This window comes from Podarcis bocagei (genome assembly GCF_964188305.1).
Source record: "Podarcis bocagei genome assembly, chromosome: 10".
Classification (NCBI taxonomy): Eukaryota; Metazoa; Chordata; class Lepidosauria; order Squamata; family Lacertidae; genus Podarcis; species Podarcis bocagei.
In genome coordinates, this window is record NC_138135.1 from 52735174 (window position 1) to 52753767 (window position 18594).

At 39.3% G+C, this 18594-nt stretch overlaps 1 protein-coding gene across 2 annotated transcripts in view; it reads left to right on the plus strand.

Annotated features, from left to right (window-relative positions):
* Positions 1-18594, plus strand: part of NELL2 (neural EGFL like 2) — a 117540-nt gene that overhangs the window by 34507 nt on the left and 64439 nt on the right. For both annotated transcript variants that reach the window (XM_081211552.1, XM_081211551.1), the window contains exons 6-9: positions 3053-3125; positions 3285-3367; positions 5360-5488; positions 7276-7378. In XM_081211552.1, the coding sequence (XP_081067678.1) occupies positions 3053-3125; positions 3285-3367; positions 5360-5488; positions 7276-7378 (388 nt within the window). The remainder of the gene's footprint in view (positions 1-3052; positions 3126-3284; positions 3368-5359; positions 5489-7275; positions 7379-18594) is intronic.

Sequence of the window (18594 nt, forward strand, 5' to 3'; positions counted from 1 at the left end):
TTCTGCTGCAATTTGCTCAAGGCACAGCTGCTGGCAAGGCAACTGATATTGTTGGGTTATTTTATTATTATTTTAATTATTTTTCCAATTTCTCAGTTTAGAGATCTGCTCCAAAATAAGTGTAGATTAAATCATGATGGTGAGGTTACCAGCAAGGCCCCCACTACAGATCGCAGATTCCAGGAGAAGTATTTGGTAGGGCTGTGCATGGGACTGTGACCCCATTTGTGGCTAATAGATTAGGGAGACAGGAATAAAACCAGTTATTTGGCAGCTTCACTCGTTCATAATTAGCTTCCAAGCCCAGTTCAAGACTCTGGTTCTGACTTTTAAAGTCTTTCATGCTCTGGGTATTATCTCCTTGAGAGAGCACCATTCCTTTATAAGCTCTTTATAAACTATTGAGAAAATATGCATGGACATTGTGTTTCTAAAGCAATCCACGCTAAGTAAACTAGATTATTTCCAGTTGGCATATTTTCATCTCTTAGCAAGCCTTCTGCTACACTAAACCTTGTAAATGTCATTATCTGTATTATTAGTCATTCTTTCAGAACTGGGCAGACTGAATATGAATATTCATAATGTATTTGGGAAGTGCTTATCCACATAGGTTTTCCACCCTCTTCAGGTGGGTTCTTCCCCCACCATGGACAGTAGGCAGGCACAAGTGATTGAGGGCTTGTCCACACTTCTGCTTGTCCCCCCCCACTCCCCTTTTACTGCTGAATTGGAGCAAATCCCAATCGGGTTTTTCCACAGATTGATGGTTGCTCAGATTCAGCAGTAAAGAGTGGGTTTCCCCAGGGAAAGTGGTGGGGCAAACCAAAAATCTCTTGGACTTGTGCTTTCTAGGTCTAGGCATGGCATGAGCCAGGACTGCAAAGGAACAGTAATTCCAGCTCCAAAAGAATATCTCAAAGTTGCTGCAGTTAAAAAGCTTTCCATTTCTCCAGTTGTATTACTGTTTGAGAGCAATTGAACTGGGAACTAAAGCTTTTAAGTTTGCCTTTCTATTTCCTTCTGCATCTTTTTCTTTGTTTTCAATTTTTTAGCACACTCTAGTGGCCAGAGATTAAAAATATTCCATTGAGAGAAATGCGACTACAGAGGGTTAGAGACAAGAAGGCTGAAGGCAGCAGCTTTCTCCTTTCATTGGGTTGGACTTGATGTAAGACACTAGAAGCTTTCTCCACTGCACAGAACCAGGAGAGCATTCACCTTGCCTTTCTGCAGAATAGGAAACAGTGTTCAGAGGGAGGAAACACAATAAATATTTAAATGGATTTTTTCCCCACTGGAAATTCTGAGTATAAACTTATTGGCTGTATCAGGAGAATATGGTCTGTTCATTGCCTTTGGAGGAAGGACTGTTCTTCATCAGTATCCTTTGAACTGGAATTGCAAGGCCTACATGATAGCCAGGGTCTGCTACGTCCAGAGCAAGTTAATTGATAGTATTGATTGAACTTCCTTTGGCATACTTATGGGTTGCCTTTGACAAGAAGAGATGAAAATACTAAGAAACCAGAAGAATGATTTATGTCTAGGAATTGATTCACCGCTGGCTTACTTGGGAAAGGGTTCATTGGTTAGGCTATTATTGTTCTGCCCAGAGAAATGGAAAAAACACTTCTTACTGGGTTCGCCTCTGGGTTCTTCACTCCCCTAGGGATGCAATACTATGTTCATCTGGAAATATATAGAAGTTAATTTTGTATGACCACATTTGAGTACATAGTGACCTTTGCTACTCTGCTGGATTTCCTGCATATTTTAAAGGTGTAAAAAGTCGCTGAGTGAATTCGCCCTTGAGTCATGGCCCTCATACACTTAACTGCCCAGTCCAACACTCTGGTCACAGTTTTTGTTTCTTTCCATTTCACTTCTATACCTCATTGTTCTGGTTTTTCCATACATGGATATATCTTTCTCCTAGAACTAAAGCCTTGGACTTTTATTTGTTCCTTCTTGATAAACACCAAATTTCACAGATAAAAGCAATGAACATGAAGGGTTTTGTTTTGCTTTGAAGAAAGGGATCTGGGCTGAAATGATAGATTACGCTCACAGAGTTCTGGGATAATATTTTACTATTTTTATGATTATATGCTGTTTTGTGCATGTGAGATCACTTTTTTAAAAAAGAAATGAGACAGCTACTCCTGGCATATATTAAAATAAATCAACAGGCAAACTTGGTAAAGCATATAGGTGAATGGATGTATTAACCATTTAAAATAACTGAAGTATAGAGGGGTAATGACAATGAAAAGATACAGCATAAGTTAAGGCGCCTACTTTTTAGACCTAAATCTCATGCCTCTTTAATGAAATGTCAGATTTTGCAGACTCTATCCCTCCCACCCCAAAACCCAGACAACCTTGTAGAGTGTAGAAAGAATCACAAAACACATATATAGTATGAATTGCACCATCTACTTGCAGTTTTCAGTACCTGCTCGCACAGGGTTTTTTTTGTAGCTGATTTATGAAGTTTTGCTAACGAGGTCCTTGATGACTTGGTGCACAATCTAACATAAAAACCTCCTGCTTAAACTACATTGACATGAATGGAAATTTTGCAGTACAATATCATAGTTGTGACTTGTACTCTTGCTTTTCAAATTTTATTTAAATGAGTATCTTAAAACTCAGTGAAAGTACAAATTATTTTAAAATTGTTTTTAAAGGTCACTTGAAAGCTTTCGTTCAGTGACTAAATAAAAGTACCGTAATGGCAAAGTCACGGCAACTAGTCTCTTGCTGCTTAATTACACCTTGACATTTAATCTTAAGACTCTGAAAATGGTTGAATGCGTATGTATCTATCAGTGTGTACATGTAAAGCTATTTTCTTTATACTCTACTCTCCTAATGATACAGTGAAGGAGAGCAAGATATAATAATTTTGTGGAAACCGCTTTTTGTGGGTGAAGTATACCTATTTTGTGTGCTAGAATGTTTCACATGGAAATGCTAACTTTCTAATATAATGCTGACAGGCAAAAAATAACATAACCTTTCTCTCCCCCCACCCCCATTTGCGCAGGGCATAATGCAAGATGTGCAATTACTTGTCATGCCTCAAGGATTTATCTCTCAGTGCCCAGATCTTAATCGCAGTAAGTCTGCTACTTCTTCTACCATAAGAAACAATGAGATGCACTACTTTGTTTAATATTTATCCTGCAAGATCTCTCTTGAGATTCAATTGATAATCAATGCATTTTGACAGACTTGGCCTAAGTACAATTTGACAAATTTAGTGTTTGTAATTTCAGCATGCCCAACGTGTAATGACTTCCATGGGCTTGTGCAGAAAATTATGGAGTTGCAAGATATTTTAGCCAAAACCTCTGCAAAGGTAACAAGTTCTTAGGTTGCTGTTATTTTTGCTTTTTTGTGTGTGGGTTGGGGTAAATTGCTGGAACCATTGCTCTTTTTAGGGACTTGTAAATATGGATGCACATATGTATATTTTTATGGACTCTGGTATAACACTTTGCTTAATTTTTATTTTTATTTGAATAAAAAACTGAACCAAAATCAATGAAAAATATTCAGATCCACTTACTGGAAAACAGTGGTACCTCTACTTATGAGCACCTCTGGTTATGTATCCTTCAGGATACACACACGGCAAACCCTGAAGTATTTTTCCGGGTTTTGCCGCATGCACATGTTCAGAAGCGCTCTACCACACCATGTGCATGCGCAGAACAGGCACCTCCGGTTGTGAAAACCTTGGGATCCAACCGGAGCTCTGGAACGGATCCCATCCGCAACCGGAGGTACCACTGTATGAAGATTTGTTGTTGAGGTTACCTATGGGATTAGTGGCTGTTAGATTAATATAATTCTAGGTTAATATAATTCTAGTTACTGTCTTATTTATGTTGCTAGCATTGCCAAGTCAACTGCATTTAATGACACAAGTATCAAATGTCTTGGAGTTAGTAATTTACTTTATAATTCTTGATTAAGGCAAATGCAATATTAGTATTAGTATTATAACATGGGACATGCACAAAACATTTTCAAGGTGCTCCTGAAACCCTTTGACCTTCTTATATTTTTAGTGCGCAAAACAGCATTCCTGGATGTTGTGTCTATGTTGATGTGATAATAATTTTACTACACATGAAATACCTGCAACCACTTAATTATGTCCTGAAAATTATACATCAAAAGTTTGCTAAGGGCAAAAAGTTTCATTGTGGAGGAAAATTCCTGCTAAAAGTTTTAAAATTAATAAGTGCATATCCATAATAATAATAATAATAATGATGATGATGATGATATATTAGAGTGTAGGTATTGTCATCACTTCAGGAATGTACAACATTATGGTGCAGTGGTTAGAATGTTGGACTAGGATGCAGGGTGCAAATTCTCACTCAGTCATGAAGCTCATTGGGTAACCTTAGTCCATTCAGTGTCTCAGCTTAACCCACCTCACAGCTTTGTTGTGAGGATAAAATGGGAGCTAAGGGAACAATGTATGCCACCTTTAGATTCTTGGAGGAAAGGCGGAATAGAAATGTATTGAAATTATATATATATGCTTGTGGGATCAGGCCAATGGCCCAGGTGTTCAGCATCTGTGATATCCTGTTCTCACAGTGGCCTGTGTGAAACATGCCAGCAAGATCTGAGAACAAAACCAGACTCCCCTCCTGTGTTTTCCAGCAACTAGTGTTCAGAAACGCATTGCCTCTGACCATGGAGGCAGAGCATAATCTACATTATGCCTAGTAGCAAGGGATAGACTTATCCTCTATGATATTTACACTTAAGTTCACTCTAGGTAATCACACCCCAATGCCAGAGCAGTGAATATATCTCAAACTAACATTGATCACCACAAGCACTATGCATTAAAAACCAGTTGCCACATATGACTCTGGGTTACTAATTATCACCAACACAATCTATTTATCATCTGTAATCTTCTGAATGCATTCAGATAAAAAACACACATGTGGAGCAATCCTATTCTCAAAGGAAGTATTTTCCATAGAAGAGATCTGTATGCTCATTCCATAGATAGTTCCATTGGAATTAATGGGCAGCCCATAAGCACAAGAGATATAAATGCACACATTTATATCTAGACTAAGGCATAAAACACCCAGTCATTCTTACAGCCTTATTCTGAGTTGTTAAGATGAGATGAATTATATTCAAACTTCGCATTTTTGTTCATAAGTGTCTAGATATTTGTTTCCATATTTCACAATTTCCTTTTTCTGGCTTCAGTAGTGCTTGATGATACAGAATGGCTTAAATTGTTGTTATAGTTTTAGGTAAGCCTTTTCACAGTTAACATGTCCCTCTCTGTGCAACATGTACCTAGTTGTCCCGAGCTGAGCAGAGGATGAATAGGTTGGATCAGTGCTATTGTGAAAGAACCTGCACTATGAAGGGTGCAACCTACAGGGAATTTGAATCATGGACAGATGGCTGTAAGAACTGCACTTGCATGGTATGGCTGTAAATTGCATAGAAATTCAGGGACCTGGTTATGTAGCCTGCTGAAAATGTTTATGCATTTTAGACATGAAAAGCTGTCAGATTAAAAATACATTTGTGTTGGAATGAATTTACTTACCTACATTGTTCTTTATGCATTATGTTGCATTTTCTGTAGAAAAATCTGGCTCTTGCCTATGTGGGGGGTGGGGGTGAGCTGTTATGGCCAGCGTTAGCAGGTGAAAGGAAGAGTTATGAAGGAAGATTGGCATGGCCAGGCATATCTTGTCTCTGACTGATGTTACACTGTACAGTGGGCTCAAGGCTCAGGTTGTGGCACAATCCAATAGGAAGGCCTATTGCCCATTAGTCTGCTAGGGCTATAATGAGGGGCCCTTGAAAAGGACTCAAATGTGTTCAGCTAGGTTAAATTTATGTGGGACAAAATGAGTTTATATATCATGGCTCCGGTGCAAAAGAAATACATAAACTAGGGTCTTTGGATCAGGCAGAAAAGTACATATCCACTTCTGAAGTATAGCGTGTCTGTTTTTAGGGTTCTTTTTTGTTTAATAAAAACATATTTCTGGAAAAGAAACCTCTCATCCAGTTTCGAGCAATTAAAGTATTTGGAAACAGTAAAAAAATGCAGGATGAAGCAGGTATCAAACTTCAGAGAAAGTGGCATATAAATGTGATGTTGAAGTGCAGTACGTTAACCACAATCCAAAGCTCTATGCTTTTCATACCAAGTGGGCCACACAATGCCTTGTCGTTGGGGGCAAGGGAGTGAGGCCCAAATTTGATGCTCCTCCAGCCCTTGTGCTGCCTTCCCAAAGCCAGCTAAGCAAGGTGCCAGGCTTTGGGAAGGAGACACAAGGATCTGGCAGGGTCCTAGAGCCACCCCACCTCCTTCCCAAAGATGTAAGAGTGCTAAAAGGCTTTGGGAAGGAGGCGGGAGGACTCTGGGGCATTGTCAGAGCCTTCAGGCCTGCTTCCCCAAAGCCCAGCACCTTGCTTACCTGGTTTTGGGAAGGCAGCATGAGGGCTGCAGGGTGTGTGTGTCAGATATTGCTGAGTGATGCCAAAAGAGGCCCTTGGGCCATGTGTTGGACCACCCTGCTCTATGCCATTCTCATGTTTGGGAATGCTCTACAGGAGTGGGAAACCTTTGGGCTCAACATATTTGCTGGACTACAACACCCATCATCCCTGTCCATTGGCCATGTTAGGTAGGACTGATGGGAACTGAAGTCCAGCAACTTCTGGAGGGCTCACAGAGTACCAACTTTTGCTCTGCGTTTTGTGACTAAAGCATTTCCAAGATTGAAAAGAATAAGGCAGCTTATACAGAACATATCCAACTCACTTTCTTATAAGAATGCCTCATTGCAGGCAACTTTTTTACAGGACTATGATATTATTTTTAAACATGCATAATGGCTGTCTTGTGGAAATTATTGGGAAGGTTTTATTCAATAGTGTTTTTATACTTCAGAGTAATCTTCCAATTTGTTCAACTGGCAGAATGTCAGGATAGCAAATGATAAGTTTTAAGGACAACATTGCATTGCTGTCACTAGATAAAGAACCTGTTATGTGTGTATCAGAAATCTATGTAGATAGAAATATAAAAATATAGATATATAGTATATTGATTCTACCTTCACAATCAAGACAAGAAAAATTGTGTATTCGGTATGAGATGTTATCTTTTTAAAGAAACCTGTAATTTAAAATAGCTATTTATCTGACCATATTCTGTCAAATTATTTCAAAACAACCTTTTGTTGCTTCTAGAATGGTACTATTCAGTGTGAGGCACTGATCTGCTCGCTTTCTGATTGTCCTCTTAATTCTGCTCCTGCATATATTGATGACAAGTGTTGCAAGGAATGCCAACGTAAGTGGTTGTTTTTCATAGATGTTTTGATGTCTCAGCATTATAACATTTCTAAAGCTTACATCCTATGCAGTAGTCTCCAGCTTGGATGGGACCATACTGTAGGCATGATTCATTTAAAGATAAGCATTTGAATACCATTTCTTTCAACAGGTGAATAAAGGTATACGCTTAGCTCTCTATTGAAACCAATGGCACTTGCACTAATGGCTAGATTATGACTGTAATTACTTTCTTCATAATTACTTACTGCACTGGTTGCCTATCCGCCACCAGACCAAGTTCAAGGTTTTGTTATTGACATATTAAAGCCCCAAACAGCTTGGGACCATGCTGTCTAGCAGACTGCCTCCCCTACTCTAGTTCATATTGATCTTTACGATCATCAGACGAGACCTTGCTGGCCATACTGCAGCCAGCAGAGTGCCATCCGGAAACCTCTTGGAAATGGGCTTTTTCATTTATAGCACCAACTCTGTGGAATACTCTCCCAAAAGAGATTCACAAAGCCCTATCTGTTGAATGCTTGATATTTTTTTCCTAAAAATCAGTTTCTTACCAAGGTCTGTTTGGATGTTTGAAAGTACCTATCCTGTTCAGTGGCTGACTTTCTGTTTTACTTACGGGCTTCCAGTTAATCTGGTTTTCATTTGCATGTCCTGTTATTTATATTTTATAAATACAGAATGCTAAGCAAAAATGCCAAAAATGCTAAGCAATATATACATTTTCTAATAAATGGCCAAATTTAACCAATTTTAGTTTTAAATCTCTGTGCAATCCATATGAATTATGGGAAAACATGCATTTGGAGCACAAAGAATTAAATGTGACTTTCACAACTAAAAAGAGTTTCAGTGTGTAAGTGTGTGGGAGGGGTGGGTGAGTTGCTATTGAAACTGCAGCTAACAGTTTGCAGTGCCAACTCCCTAGAGTTTGCATTAAGTGACAGAGATCAGAGCATTGCTTATTTCAGTTATGCTTCTAGCAGGCAAGTTCTCAAAATGGTCTTTAAAAACGGTTTTGTATTGTCTGACATTTTCATTAAGTGTTTTAGTAAGGCTGCTAAATGTATGAATGGATGCAGTGAATGCTGACACTTCCTTAAAGGAAGCAGCCCAGAATCAACTGATACCCTAAACAAAGATGCTTTCACAGCCATTATCTTTTCATAAGGCTGTGTCTTCCATGCTTTCCATGGAAAAGGTTCCTGGTTCAGACCATGGTGCTTTAAGGTAGGGCTAGGAATGACTCCTGCCCACTGAATCCTTGAAGATCCACTGTCAGTGTTGACAGGGCTGAGCTTGATGGACGAGGGGTCTCACATAGTATGAGACAGCATCTTCTGTATGTAATGTACAATTATATGTACATAATATAATATCCAGCTTCCAGACCTTACAGCTATTGGATTGTACCCAATGTTAGTCCCAACTACTAGAGAAGACCCATTGAAATGAATGGATCAAAGTTAGTCATATCCATTAATATCAATGCGTTTATTGTGAGTAGGACTAGCAGTGGCTACAGCCTATTGTATTTAGCACACAGTACTCATACATGCATATGCAACATTTATTTTAAAGTCCTAGATACTTCAAATGATGTGTCTAACAGTCAATAATGAATAAATAACGAATCCTGTAAGTAAATGTACTATGAGCAGGCTATTAAACTTTATTCTGAGAATTAAGTGGTACATGAACTCCTGAGCATTTATAAGATTCCGATTCCTCCATACTTCAAAAGATGAGCCTTCCTGTGGTGCAATGGGTCAGTGTACCTGGCTGTTAACCAGAAGGTTGGTGGTTTGAGCCCACCCAGGGACAGCTGTGGGAGGGATTCCTGCATTGCAGAAGCTTGGATTAGATGACCCTTGGGATCCCTTCTAACTCTAAGATTATATGAAATAACTAATAATTAATTGCTATATGAAATAACTAATAATTAATCATTCTCCAGTGGCAGAGATGCAGTAACTAGATTGAATATAATTACCTAACTGAATGTGATTGGCTTGTTTCTGAATTTCTGAACTAATTTCAAGCTCATATCACTGACGAATCCTTAAATATTTCAATATTTCAGAATTTTTCTTCTAGATAATCTTTATTACAGCTGTCAATCTCCTTCCAGACTGCATAGGTTCTTGATTTCATTGCAGTGATGGCAAAGGCAGTGGAATCATACCACAACTCAGAATACAGTAGTCTATAATCATAAAATTCAGTAGCAGATGGGCTTTACTCCTGTGTATGAAAATAGGTATTCATAATTAGCTATAGCTCTAGAATAAAATAAAAATCCCAGTAGCAGTTCTGCGCACTTATGCTGAAATTTATCATATTTGCTGCAATCTTTCAAGCTCACAAGCAGGTGGGCAAGCGAGTCTAGGGGCACTGAGTGCAACATAGTGTTTCAGCAGGTGAACTAGCTGAGAGAATGGGCAATCTAGTCAGACAGGGCTATTCACAGTGGGAGACAACCTCACTGAGCAATGTATATGTGCGAGCCAAAGAAAATAGCAGCTAGAGAGAGGCTGAGGATGACAGAGTAATTGGAAAAATGTAGGTGAAATTAGATGCTTTTTGGAGGCTGCAGGAAGTTCATTGGTTTAAGGATAGAAAACCCAGCAGGCATGTGTTTGCATTGCCTTCTTGTGAGAAGTAGCTGTATGCTTCATTTCTCCTAGAGAAACATTTTAAATAACTGGTTTCAAACCACTAGAGAAGTCCTTAATGCAAGAAGCAAAGGTCCAATTCATAAAAAAAGGCATCAGTGGTGTGTTTTATCACAAAACACAGTAAACCCTGACATTTTGCGGTTTGAAATTACACCTGTAAAATGAGGTGGTAGGTGTGTGTATTAGGACAGTCTGGTTGTCAGAATGCTTTGTTATCAAATAGCATTACTTCATCCATAAAGTGTTCTCCGAGAACCAAACTATAAAGCTGTGCATTCTGCAAAAGAGGAATGTTAGGAAATTCGGGAGCAAGTATCAAGACTGACAAGAAAAGAATGATCAGTTATTTGAATCAGATATGTCTACTCTAATCTCATAGCCAAAACACACTGTATCCCTCAGTTCACACAAAACAAAATACATTGGATATGGGCTAACCAAAGTTAAGCACTGTAAAGTTGCATTTGAACCAAATGCCTTTTGATTTAAAACTGTTTAGCTCTATTAGACCTCAGTGGACTAAATTAACACAGATTCAAATAATTGTGCTTAATTGTATTGTGCACAGTGCTCAGAAGACTACTTTAGTGATCAATGGAAATAATGGCTAAAAATAATGACCACTTTGGTGAGCTGTGATATGATTAACTCAGTAAAGGAAATGAGCATTTTCTTTTCATATCACTACAAAATGATAGGGAAAAGCAGAAATTATAAAAAGGACTATAAACGATAGGTTAAAATCAGATGAAGAGTTTAGATTAGAACAAAAAGAGAAGTTACGCACACTGGTTGTTTATTTTTCACCAGATTTTTGTACAGTTCAGTAGAAAATGTTGCAGATCTGCATGCGAGATTCCTTTTTACAAGGCTGCTTACAGACAAAGCTGCTAGATTTCACTTCCTTCTCTGTGTGTTTCTCATTTATGGCTTTTCAGACTCCCATCTGTAACTAGTCTTGGAAGTGTGAATCTACTGAGTTTTGCAGTGAGACTTTTTTGTTTTGTGGTGCAGCAAAGCCACTGGCATTATCCAGTGCCTTATTTGTGTCAAAAAGAGAGGCAGCTGCTTCATTATTCCCCTACTTGTCATCCAAGAATTCAGACTTTCCTGGGCTGCAGTTCTTTGATCAATACTTTACAACAAATCATGATGTCTTTGAGAAAGCCATAATGCAGTCTTGTAATGGAGGCTAGTAAAGTGGAATAGAGCACTCAAGGAAATGTCCATATAAATTAGAACATGTTATAAGAGCAGATTGGATAAGTGAGTGGTACGACAGCCTTTGAAAATATGAAGTCACACTAAATGTTCAGAAAAATTTAAGTCAGTCACCTGCACATAGATGTGGTATTCCCCTGGGGGGGGAAAACATTTGCTCTTCCCCTGCTTGCCTCTGCAATGGCTTGCACATCCTACCACTGGTTCAAGAATGTTCAGTGCTAATTGCTTATTACCCAGTTGCTGTGCAAAAGCTACAAAGAATAGCAGTAAACTTGTCAAGCATTCTAACATGGAGAAGTTCCTCCATTGTGGAGATAAAATTGACAAAGGGTTTCAACTCTCTTATCAGATTAAGAGGAAAAAGCAGACAACAGTATAATCCTAATTATGTCTACTCAGAAGTAGGCTTTCTTGATTTCAGTGGGTATCACACTTGGGTAAACACATATAGGATTCCAGCATAAACTATGAAGAGACTGTGGCTTGAACGCTGAATACCAGATATAACCTCTACGGTTTTTATATTTGCATAGTCAACTGATCAAACCTACAGTACTTGGTATTGAGTTGACTTGGTCCCATTGTTGTCACAGAATCTCTCCAATGTAATGCCCTAGCTAAATTGGCTAGATCCAATGGCTTAATTATTTATGAACCCTGTTCCCAAATGTATGCCAAACCTACTTTTGCCCTCCAAATTAATTTGCATCATGACAGTAAACTCAGCATATACTGTACTCCCGGCTACAAGCTTGATTTGGAAACACTACAAGCTTGACTTGGAAGAGAACCAATATGACCATGTAGACAACTAGGATCTTTGCAATCAGGGTAGCCACTCTCTTCTCTCCCCTACCCCTCCTTCTTTTATGCATAGGCATCAAAATGCCTATGGAGCTCAGATTGCTGAAAGGTGCTACTGTACTCCCACTATTTTTCATGGCTATACCCGCAGTGCAGTAGTCTACCCTCAGATATATTTGTGACAATTGCTAGACCCAAATTATATAGAAAATAGGTAGTTTCTGAACCAGTTTAGTTAAAAACAAAATACCTTCCATTAATATACTACTACCACCAACACTTACTCTGAACTAAGGCTTCAAGCTAACTTCCCTTATATTGAGCTATGGAGGGGTTGGATTGAGTGGTGCTCATTTGCTTGCTTTTGCTGGCTCAGCTGGCTGCCACAGATGGAGTGACACAAACTTTCTTTGTGTCACTCCATCTGTGTGTGGAGAATATGTGTGTGGGTAGAAGTCCTGTTTGTGATGTCTCTCCCAGTGGACACTGCTGGAAGATAGTCCCCAAAAGCAGCATTCTGAAGGCTGGACTGTGACAACACAGGATTCATTGGATCCTGAGCCAGTCTCATTGCCAACACTGGGACCAATTAGAATCCAATTGCTTCACCAGCCTGGAGCCAATCTGATTACCCACCACCTCTTTCCCCTGCCAAACGCTGTAACAAGTGGGATGCAGATGCCCCAGTAGGGAGTTAGGATTGGTGTACCACTTTGGCTTCAGCTAAGTCTTGGTATTCTTGAGAAACAGGTAGGAATTGGATAAGATGGTTCAAAAATACATCAAAAATACATTTTAATGTATTTTTAATCTTGGTTGGAAGCCGCCCAGAGTGGATGGGGAAATCTAGCCAGATGGGCGGGGTACAAATAATAATAACAACTCCTCCTCCTCCTCCTCCTCCTCCTCCTCCTCCTTCTATTTTTGTTTGAATGTATTGAAATTTTCAATCCATTCTTAAAGTATTTGCCTTTGAGTACTGGTTCTGGTATCTACAGCAAATAGCGTTGTCGGTATGGGAAATTGTGTGAACGTACAGAAAAGATCTTATAATGCTAATTAAATAACTTAGAGTTATTCTGTTTTGCTGCTTAAGGTATAAATAATAAAATAGAATGTTTAAGGAAATATGAATTCATTAAGACGATGTGGCACACATATGTGAAACTTGTCTTCTTTAAGGAGTTAAAGGATCATAATATTTGCAATATTTTGCCAGGGGAGAATTAAAAATATCATCATACAGCAAATGTGCTTTAGGGGTTTTTCTTTGTTTTCTCCTTTTAAACAATTTATAATTTATTTTATGTTTAGATGTTTAGCTCTTTTCCTCTTCATTTCACCCTCACCAGGGAGTTTGCAGAATACAAAACTCCCTTCAGCTAATTATTACTGTATTTTTGTTTCCTGTGCATAACAACATTTAAGATGTTTTAAGGGACAGAGTTTTCATATTGACTGGGAAATGTCATTTTAGCAATGCTCTAATGCTGTATTCTTAATGCAGGTTAGTTTACAGTCCTAACCCCCCAGACACCCCCCAGACATGCAAGCACAGATATGCAGCTATTTCAGTATTCCCCAGCAAACATTTATTCATATTCATGTAGGGAGTTCATATAACTAAAGCTGCTGCATAGACCAAACCCAGAAATGCTGTGACTGGCTGTAAAAGGTAGACAATATACTAATCATTCAGAGTGACTTACAAGTGAAATCAAAATCCAATAATGAAAAGCCCCTGTCAGGATCCTTCCAGCTGGATAGCAGATGACTCTGTGGGAGGAAATGGATATTTTACACTTTCTATTACCATTTTGTTGAGCTTTCAAGACAAATATATAGTTATTAGGAAGGGAACGAGATAAAGCTGGCCCTATTCTATGTTCTATACAACAGTTTAGTGATTCTTCTGAACCCCTAGAGTGATGCGGGTGGCGCTGTGGGTTAAACCACTAAGCCTAGGACTTGCCAATCAGAAGGTCGGCGGTTCAAATCCCCACGACGGGCTGAGCTCCTTTTGCTCGGTCCCTGCTCCTGCCAACCTAGCAGTTCGAAAGCATGCCAGTGCAAGTAGATAAATAGGTACCGCTCTGGCGGGAAGGTAAACAGCGTTTCCGTGCACTGCTCTGGTTCGCCAGAAGCGGCTTAGTCATGCTGGCCACATGACCCGGAAGCTTTACGCCAGCTCCCTCGGCCAATAAAACGAGATGAGCACCGCAACCCCAGAGTCGGTAACCCCAAAGGTAATGGTCAGGGGTCCCTTTACCTTTATCTGCCCCACCCCATCCCCCAAACTCTAAGGAAATTTGGAACTCCACAAATGGTGACATGTGAAGAACTGTTCTGTATAAGGGACAGGCTTCCTTCTGCACACATGCAAATGATGATAATGATAACAACAACAACAACAACAACAACAACAACAACAACAACAACAACACACTCAAAAGGGCCTGAAGAAGCATAAATTCTTGCATGGGGCTTTGCTGGTATTTTCTATACCAGCTTACACAAACTTTTTTGTGTTTAGAGAACATTAGCTCAAAGCTGTCATTGACAATTGCATGTTTTTGTTTAAACCTACATATACTGTAAATGGTAGGATTGTAGCCTTATTGGAGTTCACCGATTGGGTCTGCGTTGCTCCGGGACAGGAGGAAGGAAGTCAAAATGACACCGAGGTTTGTTCAAAGAAAGAGTTTATTCTGCTCTCCGGATAGCAGAAGGCACCTGCGTGGTGAGTCCACAGCAAGTACAAAGAAATGACAGGTTTCATGCAGTTTATATATCCTCCAGGCACCCTCTCACTCCTCCCCTAGGAGCCCAACCACGTCGGCCTACGTACACAGGTTGACATCACATATGTTCCTGCTCTGGTACTCTCAACCATAAAAGGATCTTCCTTCCTGTACTTCTGACCATAAAAGGATCTTCCTCTTCCAACTCTTTTCTGGGGCGCAGAGGTCACCATTTCCAAGAACACACTCTGGCATTATTCCCAGACGTGGGTCTGCGCGTCTTTGTGGTCAGCACATAAGATAAGGCACACACGCATCATCCCTGCTGTACTGGAACTTGGCAAGGTCACTCATTGCCGCCACGGACGGATAAGGGAGAGAGAGCTTTGTTCTTGTTATGGATTTACTCAACAGCTTGAGTTTATGCATTTTAGCTAAGGAAAAATAGGAATTTCGGTGCAGTTTAAAACTGCCTGCACAGTCATTAGAAATTAGTTTCTCAAGCATGATGGTTTTCCATTGCAGCTGTAAAAGGCATCTTACATTGTTCTGAGAAAAAAACCTGTTTTTTCTGGTTTGCACTTTGGAGCATCTGTTTTTCCCAGTTACCATAGTAAGTGGACGGTTGGACTCTCTGTAGATAGGCAGTGATAAATGGCAGTGATTCACCCTATATAATCACCACCTTTAAAAAGACGTTGGTAGACACTACTAATTCTCAAGCTATGTTTCTAAAATAGATATGGATTATTATGTACTATGCCTCATGTAGGAAATCACCAGTTACCGTATTTTTTGCACCATAACACTCACTTTTTTCCTCCTAAAAAGTAAGAGGAAATGTCTGTGAGTGTTATGGAGGGAATGCCTACGGGTGGCATGCCTACGGATTTTCCTCCTCTAAAAACTACATGTGTGTTATGGTCGGGTGCGTGTTATAGAGCGAAAAATACGGTAGTTACAGTTTCAAGCTGTAGTCCCTTTTCCTTTGAACAAACATTTTTAATTCATTCCTGGAACTGTAAAAATTTCTTTTCCAAAGTGAGTTTATAGATGTAGCCATTGCTACATCTTTTCAGGCAATTGTTTTGTCATCCAATAAACACACAGCAGTAGCTCAGTCAGTGTGGGGGATCAAAATGTAATTTGGCAGTTATGTTTCAGAGAATGCATTTTTTAAGTGCTCGCATTGTAGAGTCGTACCGAGAGGTCGTGTCAGCTTTCTTCTTTGTAACCCAGTGTATCTGGGGGGGAAATCCCACCTAGAGGGTTAGCTCTGCTGAAGCAAAATCTCTGTGTCTGCTTCTTTCCTTGTACCGCAACCCTACATAACACAGACATTACTTTTCAGGGCCACTCAACCCTCTTGCAAGGATTTTGTTTTTTAAGGGCAATATAGAGGGGAAGAGAAAGTTGAGTTGCATGAATTGCGTTCTGGTTGCACAACCATTGAATGTCACTCTTAATATTCACTTATTAAGAAAATACTTTCTCCTTCCTTCCCCAGCACGGAACTGCTATGTGGTGCAGAAATTTTATGCGTGGAATGTGGTTGCATGAATGACAGGAGGCATAATTTTGTCAGTTGGTGTCCTAACTGATATGGGGAGTAGCACACTCCCCATGTCTAACCCACAATACTTTCTAAACCCTTTGATGGCTTGTGTTGGTAGTCTGCTTTCCCACAGGCATACTCAAGGTAGCCAACAAAACTTGGCATTGCTGTCAGCAATTATACCAAATAAGTATATTAAAAATAGAAATGTTAGGGTGAAAAAGCCCTAATAGTGCAATAAATAATGGAGGACTGGGTGTTACTGGGAGCTGATAAAGTCCTGGGGCCACAGCATGGATGTCAATTAGACGGTGGACCTTGCCTTTCCTACTTAGCAGTCACAGATATCTGCTATGTCAATAGGAAATATTAGGTTACCTGCTTGGAAGCTGAGTGTTCCAGGCAGATGCTGGATTGTTCATGCAAAGTTTTTGTAACAGAGAAGGGGGAAACCTAGCAATTATCCACAAGGCTATCGTCTTTGCTGATGGAATTCGTTATCATTTGTCTTCCTCAGCACCCTCTTTTGATCTGTTCTTCCTTAATATTATTATTTAAGTGACAGTTGAGTCAATCTCCCTGTGACAAGTTATGTGCTAGATTGGGACTAATGCTTGTGTAACATTAGGAAAGCTTGGGAAAGGGCTGCCTGAAAATACCCCATAATTATTTTTTTTCTTGACATGCCGCAGAAATTCCTTGCCCTAAATGGTGTTTAAATGTGAATGTCAATGGAAACTGGTGTTCTAATCAAAGAACAATGTATAAAGATAATCTCACTGCATGCTAAGTAAAGATAGCAACAAAAAACCACCCCACAAAAACCCATTTATAAACCAAAGTTTTCCCCTTTGCAAACAGCTTTTAAAACAGGTGTTATTGTTTTTATATATTTAAAAAAATGATGTAATTGTTATGGCAACGCATTTGAGACTAAAATTATTGGCTAGTGAGCAATTCCTTAAGTGTTTTATTATATTCTGAGTACCCTGAATATTATGCTATATAATATTCTAAGAACAATATACAGTATATTCAATCTAACCCCAACAGAGTACACAAGGCTAATTGACAAATACTATTTGAATATTTAGGGATGACCTGTTGCATAGCTATAGGGCACATGCTTAGCTCTGTTGGTTTAATTTTCAAGGTAATGCTGGAAAAGGCTTCAATCTGGAACCCTATTGAGTCTCTAGATGGGCCATTGGCCTATTTCAGTATAGGTTTGTAAACCACAAACCAGCTAAGCAGGTGAGGTTTGACGTAAGCAAATATATTTTCATTTATAGCTTTAATGGAATGCTTATCTAATTAAGTGAATGTATATCACTTCAACAAGTTTATAGAAACTGTATCTTATTACTAGAAAAACCTGTGTGTCTGTAAGGTGTTTGGATATCAAACTCTTTTTGCTTACCTACTATCTACAAAATTCCCCAGGGAAGAGCCTTCAGCTAATATCTGTTGGGAGATTTTGGAAGTGAAATTTCTGGAAGCAAGCCTGCAGCTAGGAGCTGTCACTCACAGTTTTCTCCTCAAAGCACTAGGGCAAGCCTTGTGCCACTGAAGAGAATTAGGGTTGATCCAGTGCAGTGCTTTAGAGCATCAAGCTGTCATGGTCACTTTTAAGAAAATTCAAGAAAATGAGTTATGCTAGACCTTTTCACCAGTAGGGTGGCTAATCCTGTTCAGCTGAATATCAGTGGGACTAGGCAGTAACAGATTGTTGTAATAATTATGCTTGTTCTTCATGTTGCTTCTCCCCTCCATATGGATCACACACCACCTGAGATTTCACATATCTATCATGCAGATAGGTGAGAGGTCAGAGGGTTATTCATATGCTGTGAATGTTGTACAGGTCAAGTGCTTGGAATTGATATAATCAAGACATGCCTGTTCTAAGCACATCCATTTAATATAGAGAGCTGCAGTGAGCAGAAGCTGTTTAAATACTCAACAATGGAAATAAGGAAACAGAAATGCAGTACACTACAATATATAACTATCAGGTTGTTTTTGAAGGGCATGGTAGTGCAATCTGGGCATTTCAGCATATATTCACTTTACAAACTATGCCTAATAAGGTTGCAATGATTTGATAATTAATTTGGCTAGAATCATTAGTCAAAAACACTTTGATTCACTAAAACGTTCTTCACTGATTAGTGCCATGGTTTAATGCGATCTGAACATAGATTTATCG